This window comes from Aquila chrysaetos, chromosome 1 (assembly GCF_900496995.4).
Source record: "Aquila chrysaetos chrysaetos chromosome 1, bAquChr1.4, whole genome shotgun sequence".
Classification (NCBI taxonomy): Eukaryota; Metazoa; Chordata; class Aves; order Accipitriformes; family Accipitridae; genus Aquila; species Aquila chrysaetos.
The window spans coordinates 20,142,800-20,155,060 of record NC_044004.1 but is presented as its reverse complement, the minus strand read 5'-3'; the positions used below and the strand labels follow the sequence as shown (position 1 = coordinate 20,155,060).

The following is a 12,261-nucleotide window of genomic DNA, read 5'->3' as shown; positions in this document are numbered from 1 at the left end:
AAAAGATGGGAATAAACAGGTGAAGCTAGGAGTTCTCTTGAAAAATGTCTAAGTAAGTGGCACACTTTAACAGTGACTTGTCCTGGTGGTAAGTAAAAAGATTACTCATAACCGCCAGCCAGGTTAAATTAAGTGCTCCAGTTGCATTTTCTTGTAAGCAAACAAAAAAGCAACAATCTTTTACCCTGAGTAAAACCAAACACAACTCAGTGCCCCTTTCCGTTGCAGCTTTGATCTAGAGATTTGCATTGGAACATTCTAACACTATCATTATGTGGCAATCCAAAATAAGGGTATCTTCAGAGTAAAAGTCCAAACAAAAGTATTCAGAACTGTTTAAAACAATAGCTGAGAGACTTCTACTAAACACCTGTGAATTGAAGACATCTGTTGCTTGTTTTTTTCTATTAGCTTTTTAGTTAACAGGATCCCGTATGTCTTGCAGACATTTTTGTGTGTGCATGTTTCTGGAAGCCACTGCTTTCATGCTCAGATAACTGAAAGATGGAATTATTTGGGGAATAATCTCTTGTTCAGTTTCACTGTGAAATTGAGTATGGTTTTTGGGATTCAGGATCAGAAGACAAAATGCTGCTACTGTTTGTATCTAGAACAATATAAAACAGTTATGGGTTATCTAAAATGCACAGTTCAAATGGCATAGAAAGTAACATGCTATGGTACTTCAATTATGATTCTACTGTATAGTGTACAAGAGCTTCCGTGTTCATACTTCATTTTAAATATATTCTGTAAGATAAAGCGCAGAAAGAATTTAAACTTTCCTCAAATTATGTAACCTTCCTTCTTTTCAATGCAAATTAAGAATAGTCTTTCTCTGTACAAGAGATACTTTGTATTAATTTTTAAGGCTGGTTTTGTTAGATTATTAAACTGATATCACTTGAGCATCACTTGAAAAGTAACAGAATTGGTAGGGAGAACTGGGTTTCCTGGTGTTAAACATGCAGGTTTTGATCCTGGCAGAATGGCTTAGGCTTAGTGTCTTAAAAGATTTCTTATTAGAGCGATCAGCAGTAGAAACAGTAACTTAAGGGTACAGAGTTCTGTTACTGACACTGTGTTTTGCTAGTCACCTACACTTACTTAAACTGCTGTGAGGTGCATCATACTTAGTATTAGATTAGTCTGTATAGCTCTTAACTGCTACTTGAATGCTTAACTTAAGGAGGGTTTGGTTTCTCAAATACAATATAATTACATACAATCTTCTTTTGTGTTCATCGCACACTACAGTTAAAAGATTGTGCAGTGTTCCTTACGTTCAGTTACATTTTACACTGCAGGTTTGAAAGATTATTTTTCTAGTTGCAAGATGTGATTTTTGAAATGTGCAAAATTTATTGGTGTAGTATTTCAGCAAAACATCAGCAATTGTGTGTATGTTATGTTGGTGAGGGGGGAAAAAAGCTAATTTTCTTTTGTCCTGACCACATGTTTCCTGAATAGAAAACAATTTGGGCAAGTTATCTAATGCAAGAAATTGACTGAATAAGAGCTGTTGCTGTTTATAAAAGTTTATGGGTATTTTTTTCTGGTTCATCTGACTGATCAATTGGTTATTTGGTGTTTTATTTACTTGTTCTAATTGGATGAAATACTCATTTTTGATTCATGTTTTTAAATATTGCAGATCATGAGTCGGTTCAGTGGTGTTATGACAACTTCATTAACTACAGGTCCCTGATGTCTGCAGACAATGTACGCCAACAGCTGTCACGAATCATGGATAGATTTAATTTGCCTCGTAGAAGCACAGACTTTACCAGCCGAGACTATTACATCAACATAAGAAAGGCATTAGTTACTGGGTATTTCATGCAGGTATGTGTGCGTTCTTGTAGGGAACATAGTTCAGTGTTTACGTGGCTTTTAATGTTAGTATGTTTATTATGATTTATCAAAACTTTATGAATTATACTTAAATTATATATGGGTAACTATATTACCACTTAGCCTTTGTCAGGTTGCTTGGTTATTACTCAAGTAGTACTTTCTTTAGTCAAATCTTATTTGGAAGAGAAGTTGTAAGCAATCTTACTAGTATCAAAATACTGTTTCTGGCATGACCAGTCAGGAATTGACTGCTAACTTCTGAATAGCTGAGAAAGTAACTTCATAAGAAATTTCAAAGTAACTGCAGAATATGTAGTTTTTAAATTATTTGTAATCTGATACGAATAGGGTAAGTATGGTTGTATATAAATATTAATTATATGTAATCCTTATAGAAGGAGGGTCTTTTGCATATTTTCCATATTTATATTTCACTTTTAAATTACATGAGTCACAAGTACCAGAGCAGGTCTGCAATCTCAAAATGTATGCTGTTTGTAACTCATTTGCCTCTTGAACCAGGATGCTATGGAAGCCAGCCTCCACTGCTACCTCCTGGATGCTTTGCATTTTGAGTTAAGCATGCCTCCAAGCTAGAATGCAGGCTGTGTTTTTTCTTCATTGTGTTTTGGTTTGGTTTTTGGGGTGTAGGTTTTTGTTGTTGTTGTTGTTGTTTTTTGGCATAGTCCCTTCGTGCTGTGTTTTTTCTCTTCAGCATTCATCCCTGGGGCTAGAAGAATCTCTTTGCTTGCTCTTGTAGACCCAGGGGTCCAGAACCTGTAATGGGAGTGAATCTTCATCCTCATTGACTTTGGACTGTTGGGATAATGTTTTTCCCAGCCAACATGTGTTCTGACACATCTTGGCAATGTCTCTTCTACAGCCTAATATCTCACTTCTGGAGAACACAACTTTGTTATCCTTAAGAGGCTGACCAGTGCCCATGGCATTTTGTAATTTTTCACTTGAGCTATGCTCTAGTGGTATTTGAGCACAAAAGCTTACCAGTTGAAAAGGGAACTGTTGGTTAGTGCTGTGCAGGTTAGAATGGCAAGCAGCTTGACAGGCATGCACTTACGACATCCTGACTGGGGCACAGACTTGGGTGCCACATATGTTTAAACCCCCCTCCCCCCCCCTCCCTGCCCCACCAAGGAAACAGTGCCTTCCCCAGAGCTAAGCCAGTCAGTTGGTAGCAGAAACATGTTTGTGAGTTTTCAGAATACAGGAATATCAGTGTCAGTAACTGCATTTTGCTGTAATGCAAATGGGAGATCAAGGCTGTTGGCTGCTTCTAAGTATTAAAATGGTTCTAAAGACTGACTTGCTGTAACCCTTCAGACAAGCAGGCTAGTCGCTGTTCAGTCCTTGCTTTTGGGACATGTTTTCCTCATCCTGGGGGATGCTTTAGTATGCATTCCCACCTACACCTTTAATTCTGTAAATGTTTTGCAAGACAAAGAACAGTTCTGCTCAACAGTCCTTGTTGGGCCCTAGCTGGTTGAGGCAGGTCTGATTGCCACAGTTGCACTTTTGCTTGTCAGGAGTACCCTATGGCTTTCTTCATTTGCTTGGACCTATAGGAGGTCACGTCCTTGGAAGTTTGTGCGTTGTCAGTTTGTTTTATGTTACTCAGAGTGAAACTCTTCCTGTAATAGATGTTTTCCTGCTGTGGATGTGGAACTGCACTATCAGTGCAGGTAGCTTTTTGGTCTCTACTGTCCAGGAGTTAAAGATCTGACTTGATATTTTTGCTGTGAATAGAGTAGTAGGCTCACATAGATGAAAATGAAAGCCTTTCCAGAAGCCTCCTTGGGCTTCCATGGTCAATAGGTTGTTTACCACCCCCCTCACCCAATATGCCTAGTTGAATTTTTGGGCTGAATCAAGAGGCAGCTATGGCAGACCTGTTGAAGGCATTTGGAGAGGAAGCCATTTCAACAGTTTCTCTTCTCCTTTGATGTGTTGAGTCCATTTTATTTTGAGTTTCTTTGACTCTTTAACCTCCATGATAGTGTGATACCTGTTTGACCTTGACTCTCTACCTTCTGTCATGAATTCCCATGTTGCTTTGAGTAACCTTCAGTAGAAAACGTAAAAATACTTATAAAAACTTAGAAATACCTAAAAGAGATGTTACTTACCTGCAGCTGAATTACCTAAAAATGTAGTCTGTATGCACATTGTACCCTCTCTAAGCGGATATTCAGGCTCTGGCATTTGGGGGCTCTTGTTCAGAAAACCTGAGTAATGAAATGCATACATCATTCTTTGTCCTCTTAGTACAGAACATGTGTGGAATTCCAAGTCTGAGCACTTGCAAAGTGTGTGCAGGTACTGTAGATAGTCTCTGCATGTAAAGTACTAAGGTCTATGGGCAACACATGGCAGAAGTTGATTCTTCAAATTCCTTAAGTTTAAAAATGCAGTGTGAAGTGGAAAAAACCAGTAGTGGCCATTGTTCTGAAATAGTTCAGAATTGGCTGCGTTGTTTTATACTTTGGTAATTGCCTAGTGTCCTAAAAACAATTGTAAAATTTTACTGTAGAAATTCCTGTACTAATCAAGACCTGTGGTTTATGTCAGACAGTGTGGGCCTGTATTAACTATTGAAATAGTACTAATTATGTAGTTAGTACCAAGTGCTGTAAATTTGCCTGCATTCAGTTGTGTGTCAGTGACTGATAAATGTGGAATTTCTGGTGATGAATTATGTCTTTACCCTTAATATTTAAATACAAACTTGAATTCCAGTAAATCTGCCATAGACGGGCAAAGGGAAGAGTAAAATAGTTTCAAACTGCCAACAATTCTGTGTGTAGAAAAACTTCTGTAAGGATAGATACTGACAAGAAGTTAAGTGTCTCAAAATTTCTGAGCTGTGTCCCTGGTTTCTTCTAGTTTTTAGAGTGGTAAACTTCTGTTGGCTTTTTTCAGTAACTATTTCTGTATCACACATCAGAATCTGCAAAGTATATATAAAACGGAGCAAGAGTGATGCTTGCAAGATCACTAAGAAACTGCTCATTGAAAATAAAATACCTCAGAGAAATACTGCTTTCTCAATACTTTAGTGCTAGACATCCTACCTTAAGAAAGGAGAGGGATTGGAAAATTGTGCAAGTATAACAATAGCAATTTGATAACAAAACTCAAGAACTAGATATAGGTGATTATTTACTCAACAGAAGCAGAAAAACTAAGCTTGTCATTTTTTAAGTCTTAATAGATATGTAGCTGAAATAACTGTGTGGTAAAGATGAAGCAAAAAATAATTATACTACAGGAAATAAGTTAAGGAAACTGTTGAATTGGAAAAGGTAAGCAAATACCAAAGTATCTTTAAGATAGGTCATTTTCCTCTTCGTGATTTTTTTTTTTTTGAGACTGATATTGCCAGTTGTCTTAAAGAACTTAGGTTTTTATAATTGTATTTCCAATCTAGTAGTGAAGGCGGAACAAGAATTGATATTTCAAAATTTAAGTCAGAATTTAAAGGTGCAACAAAGTCCTGTGGTGTCTTCAAATCAAGCTTGGTATCTTTTTTTGGAAGATGTGGCTTAGTCAAACACAGAATATATCAGGGTCACTACAGAGGATGGAATTAAATGACCTGTGCTGTACAGGAAGTTGGATGTCAGATGATTGGAGTACTAATTAAAATCTCATTCCTGCTGCTACTCAGTCTTTGGTGCTATTTCGTATATAGAATGATGTATATTTTTGAGGTCTTTACATAATCAGGCTCCTACAATATTAGAATGGTAATAAAATAAACCTATGACATGAAGGTGGTCACTAGTGCATTTAATGGTATTCATTTAGCTCTTTAAGAATGTAGAAGAACAGTTTAAAACTTTTTAATACCTTCAGAAACACTGTTGTGTGCTCTGCAAGCAGAAATTTCAAAAATCCAAGGAACTGACATTGCTCTTCTGGTGCATACTAGCATTCTTTTTTTGAAAAGAAAGACAAAACCCAATAATTTCTCTAAACTGCTTGCCAAAATTTGTAGCCTTGAATCTAAAAAAGGTTGGATCTTGTGATACTACTCCTGCTCTTGCCCTTTTAAGTGCATTTGTATTTACAGTGTTTGACATGTTTGACTAAAGACCCTTGGTTGGGCCCTCTAGATTCAGTGGTGTGAAGGATAATAAAGAACCACAACCACACTTAAAATTTCAGAGGAGGGCGTGTCATTCTTAATAAAATTTTGACATTCTTGAAACCTGTTATGAGAACTTGAACTGAAACCTTTTCCTATGGTGGTGTGTGCCATGGTGGCCGCTGTTTCCATGTGGGTTTGTCATGTTGATAAAATCATTATAATTGTCTCTAAATCATCAGTAGGTGGGCTTTCTCGGTCTGCAGAGTAACCTGTTGCAGAGATGCATGGGCTGGCTTGGCTCTTCATGATCCTTTGAGTCATGTTTGTGTAGCTCCTTATGTTGTGTAGTCAATACTGTTAATAGCTTTTTCCCTAATATTTTATACTAATACATGACAGATTCCTTGATGATCTTGGGGTTCAAGTGTGTTCCCCAGTATCTTGCATACTACTACTCATTGAAAAATGAACCCATTTCCTAGACATGGTTTGTATGATTCTGTGGAAGCTCATGCTTTTTATACTCTGAAAAACATCACAGAATGGTTGAGGTTGGAAGGGACCTCAGGAGGACATCCGGGCCAACCACCACTACATTGTATTTTACAGGCACTGGAATTGGTTGCATGCCAGGGGTTCAAAGGAGCTTAAGCATATATGCTGCCTCCCCTGTGTCCTTGTTGACTCCCTTATGTCAACTGTGCTGCTTGCCTGAGCCCATTCTAAATTCTTTTAGCGTAGTGATCTGGCAAGCCACTTACACCTTCAGAGAAGAAGCAGAATTGGCTCTCTTTGTTGAAATAGCTCAGGCCAGGACGGAGCAGGAAGACGTAGTAGCTGACAGATCGTCATTGCTTGCTGTGGAGCCATAGCTTCATGGCGCATATTTCATGATAGCGTTGCCATTACTGAACCTGAAATTCTTTACCAATCCATGTGCTAACAAGCATGCTTAACAGAAACATCTAAATAGGATAAATACTGTAGCTCAGTGTTAGCTCAGGATCGAAATAAGTCACAATAGTGTGTAACCACTTAAAGGTGACTTATCCCTGATATCCATGTTCTAAGGAAACTTTTTTTTTCTTGATTGGGGTTATTCCAGTCCCTATTCTTCTTTGGAAATTAAGACCTAACTGTACTTTTCAGTAGCTTTTTTTTTTTTTTTGAGTATGCTTAAACAGTTATTTCAAAATCTTTTTACTTCAGAATTACACAAAGTAAACAAGAAATACAACTCTTTTCCATGTCAATTATAATGATAGTAAAGGAAATTGTATGTATTTGGGAAAGCTAAATGATAAGACTTTACTATTTTAATACACCTAAGTGAGACTGAGGTGCTAAAGATAAATTGTCTTGATTTAAATTTAACAGCACACTGTTTTCTAGAATGAAACCTAAATAAATAAATTGTTTGTCCTTTTATAGGAAGAACAGAAACAGATAAAGCACCCAAATATCTTTGTACGCATGCTTTTGATCTGAAAAATGAAGTCGATTAAAAAAAAAACCAAAAAAACCCACCTTCCTTTAAAAAAAAAAAAGCATAATCCCACAGCAACATATGTGCTGTGATTGTGCTAGGTCTGTGACAGATGAGTTTCTAGTCTAGTCTGGTTTGCAGCTACAGTGCTATTTGATTTTGCAGACGTTGGATTGAGTTGAATGAAATTAAGCCTAAATCGTTACAGACAGTGCACTGTTAATCTCCATTTAAAAGAGCCTCTGTTGGCTCCCCAGACTTGAAATAAAGTAGCAGTGTAATCTCTAAAATCTTGGGTGAAAAGATTTGCAGACTATTGAAATACTTTGTTCTACTCCTAAAACATGTTCTGGATATTAATGTCATAAAATATAAGAGAGAAGCACACTCAAAATAAGTAGTTTGTTACTAAGAGATATTCTGACTTAAAATTTCAGGTAGCTATTGCTTTAGAAGTCCTGCAATTTTAACCTAATTAAAAAAAAAAAAGAGGTGAGCTATACCTAGGAATTAAGAAAACAAGGAAGTACACAGCCTGTATTAAAGGAGAGCAGCTAATGGTGATCTGATTAAAATTGTCTTTCAGACATCTTTCAGCCATTGTCCATCCTGCTTAATCTTTTTACAATATTTTTGTGTCTGTATATACATGCAATGAAATAAGTACTGAGGTCATCTTGAATTGCCAGTATCAAAAGGTTAATTTTAGTTACCTGTTCTGTTAGATTAACTGTTCGTACAGAGGATATCCTCCTAAGGATAACTGTCTACTTTACCCAATCTTAATGAGCTAGGTATCAGAGCATCTCAGCGAGGTAGGCATTATTCCCTTTCACAGAGCAAGAAGCTTAGTCAGAGAGAGGTTAATTGATTTTCACCAAGGTCACAGCAGAAGTGTGTTGCTGAACCTACATTTTCCAGCTCTGAAGCTCATGCTGTAACAAGACTGTTCTTATTTCTGACATACTAAACTTCCTATTCTTACTGGACTGGCATTTTTTGCAGGTCCACTGTGTGAGAGTATTTGCAGAATAATACGTGCATCAGTAAAATTCCTACTGAAACACTGCACTAATAAAAACTTGAAAGGATAACATGGTGGCTTACTGGTCCCACAATAGCTGCTGCAATGAAGTGCTTGAAGCAAATGTCTGTAGCAGACCACAGTTGACTGTGTGATGTTACAAACCTGTCCAATAGACATTCCTTTCCAGTGCTTCTGTTTGCATTGCTGCTGTTCTAGTAATGATTCTTCTTTTTGGGTAGTAACTATTTCTGTATATTGCTTGAATTGTATATTAGAATATACATTTACCATGGCAGTTTGCAAAAACATCTGGCATCTTGACTGTGTCTCTAAAAAAACCTGTATGTTGAAGTGGTCAAATAATGTGCCAAATTTAGATGAGGCTTGAAAGTTGGGATAGTAGATTTTGTATAGAACACTTAACAGTCAGCTTGAAATCACTTCATTTAAAAATTGCCTGTGGTAATGAAAGAATGTCTTTTTACTTAGGTGGCACATTTGGAACGAACAGGGCATTACCTAACAGTAAAAGATAACCAGGTGGTGCAGTTGCATCCCTCCACTGTTCTTGATCATAAACCAGAATGGGTGCTCTATAATGAGTTTGTCCTTACAACAAAGAATTACATCCGGACATGTACAGACATCAAGCCAGAATGGTAAGCCAGAACTCTTAAAACAGTCATGACCTACTGTAAAGCTCTTGTTTTTCTTTTTCCTTTTTTGAAATTGAGGTAATTCCTTTCACTTTTCCTGAAGCTAATGTTATTAAAATGGTTTGGGGAACAGCAATGGCATAGACTTGAGATCTTGTAGATGACTAAAGGTTTTCTTTGTGGATACACATTTCTGTTTGTGGGAGTTGTGTGTGAAACTCAGATGCCCAGGCTCTGTATGCAGTGTGCAGAGAGATGCTTGACTTAAAACCAGTTACTTTAGTAAGCCTGTTGGGAAGAAGCTGCTTGGAGGTGCTGGGTTTGGGGCTATGTCCTAGCATGCACTTTTGTACCTAAGTTAGGAGGTACCAGTAGATGCCTCTGCTCTCAAGAACTGGGACCTCTCTTGGCAGTAGGTGTCTAATTTTTCCAGAAGGATCTGAACAGGATTCACTGCCACCTTTAAAATACGAAGGCACACGGTGGTAATACCGGTACAACCTGCCTTGTTGTAATATTTAATTTGTCAATAGTGTGTATATCAAGGAAATCAGAGGCCTGATCCTCTGCAGACAAGCAGAGATCTGAATCGTCATGCCTATCTTTAAGGTTGTACTTAAACTGCCAAGTTGTAAGCTTCGGGGACGTGGGATGCTCTTCAACTGTTGTTGAAATTGTGTGCTGTTGTGCAGAAAGAGTTTAACGATTTGTAAGCTGGGAAACAGCACGTGTGTACTGTCCGTAGTATTTTAATGGAAAATACATGTTTGAATCCTTCCTTAGAATTCTTTTTCTCAACAAGCGCGGTATAGCCTAAAGCAGGATCCTGTGGCCTTGGTTGTGTTTTCAAGCTTAAAATGACTAAGGCTGAACTGTATTTTCAGGCAAACTGGTATTTAGCCACAGTTCTGTGGCTTGTGAACTTTGACATTAAGCAGCAGCTCTGACTGGATGGGCTACTATGGCACGTACTGAAGCAGCAGTGTGGGTCTGTAAGGGACATATGGCTGAACAGGAACATCTTGTGAGACTGGAGTGTGTGCTTTTTTTGCTTTGGACTTGGGCGCTTGCACAGGATGGGACTGAGATTTTAAATGTTTGTGCATGTGTATAAATTTCCATTAATCTTGGAATCACAGAATGAGCTGAAAGTAATGGATAATCTCGGTTTCCCTCGGTTGTAGAATTTCTGTAGGATGCATCTGAAAGTTTGAGTATTAGTAACAAACTTTTCCTTTTTTGACAGGCTGGTGAAAATTGCCCCTCAATATTATGACATGAGCAATTTTCCACAGTGCGAAGCAAAGAGACAGTTGGATCGCATCATTGCCAAACTTCAGTCCAAGGAATACTCACAGTACTGAATTTGTGCTTTGAACTGAAGTTATTCAGAGGACAGCTTTAAGAGATGAAAGGATTCAAAGTTCAAGTTGTGCTCTTCACTTTGGTTCAATAATGGCCTTTATTTGAAAGCTTTTTAATTTTTCTTTACAGTAAATATTCCATTCTGATTTCATAAATTAAACATTTATGCCTCCCTTTTGTGTTGACACTGTAGCTCATACTGGAAAAGCTGATCAATGTTTTGCAGTTTATTGAAAGTAGTTCTATATATAACAATGTTATAAGCATTTCTTTAGAAATGGTTGAAAATGCTTCTAAAAATGTGATTATCGACCATGGTATGCATGATCGTTGTAATTGTTGACATTCCTTTTAGAAGTTGTGAAATGTTACAACTTGTGCTTATGTAGACACAATCTTCAGCTTCAGTACAAAGGTACTGACTTCAATAAAGTCTATTTATACTAATTTTGTGCCACAGTATGTCAGTATTTCTATTGTTTTGATCAAAACATGAGAAGCCATTTATTCTCCCATTAAACTGCCATTTTATTGACATGGCAGTAGTTTCATATTTTAGTATTAAAAGTGCAGATGCTTAAGCAGCACAATTACGATGACATCAATATAATGCATACAATGTTGATCCCTTGCAAACTTGTTTAAATTATGTAGGAAATTGTTTTAAAACTGAAATGCATGCAGATGTTTTTGGAGAATGCTCTCTTCAAACATACTCCTAGATATTTCTTGGACAGAACTGTAGTAATATGTCCTGTAAAGTGAAGTGTCTGTGGCCAGTTAGAAATTACCCCGCTGGGCAATGTTCAGATACAGTTTAAGATCAACACAAATAATAGCATAAATGACACTGTAGGTCAAATTACATTGCACCATTGTAGTTTTGTGGTGATTTTTAGTGAAACATAACTTGACAGCATTTTCAATTTGGGAAAAAATTTTTTCACTTTTTGAAAATTGCTCATCCCATGTGGAATTATATAGTAAGACTTGTTCAGAGGGCTGGAGCACCTCTCCTGTGAAGGCAGGCTGAGAGAGTTGGGGTTGTTCAGCCCGGAGAAGAGAAGGCTCCATATAGCAGCCTTCCAGTACCTAAAGGGGGGCCTACAAGAAAGCTGGAGAGGGACTTTTTACAAGGGCATGTAGCAATAGGACAAGGGGTAATGGCTTAAACTGAAAGAAGGTAGATTTAGATTAGATGTAAGGAAGAAGTTCTTCACTGTGAGGGTGGTGAGGCACTGGAACAGGTTGCCCAGAGAGGCTGTGGATGCCCCATCCCTGGAAGTGTTCAAGGCCGGGTTGGATGGGGCTTTGAGTAACTTGGTCTGGTGGAAAGTGTCCCTGCCCATGGCAGGGGGGTTGTACTAGATGACCTTTAAAGGTCCCTCCCAACCCAAACCATTCTGTGATTCAACATATTTGGTCAGATTTTAGTTTTTCCTCTCCCTGGAATTCACTGAAATTTGGCCCTCATGGCAAAGGGAAGCTGGAACAGCTTTTGCTGAAAGAGGTTCCCCTAGAACGGGAGCTGTGTGCTGTCATGCTGTAAGGCTGAAGCAAAAATGGGTTATGTTTGGAGAGCTGGCACCTAACCTCAGTTAGACTAATCTTAAGCACTGATGTTTGGGGTATCCTATTTAAATCATAGCAGTTGGCTATAAAATTACTTGGAATCAAGTAATCTGAGGATTTTCTAATTCCAACTTTTTTTTTTTCCTAATTTGCCATTTATATGATGGGGGGTGGAGAAGTTCTGAAAACT

The 12,261-nt window shown here is 37.8% G+C and overlaps 1 protein-coding gene across 1 annotated transcript in view; it reads left to right on the top strand.

Annotated features, from left to right (window-relative positions):
* Positions 1–10,946, top strand: part of DHX15 (DEAH-box helicase 15) — a 47,870-nt gene extending 36,924 nt beyond the window's left edge. The window contains exons 12-14 of the mRNA XM_030008282.2: positions 1,655–1,845; positions 8,968–9,137; positions 10,381–10,946. Of these exons, the coding sequence (XP_029864142.1) occupies positions 1,655–1,845; positions 8,968–9,137; positions 10,381–10,498 (479 nt within the window). The 3' untranslated portion in view covers positions 10,499–10,946. The remainder of the gene's footprint in view (positions 1–1,654; positions 1,846–8,967; positions 9,138–10,380) is intronic.
* Positions 10,947–12,261: the final 1,315 nt, after the last annotated feature.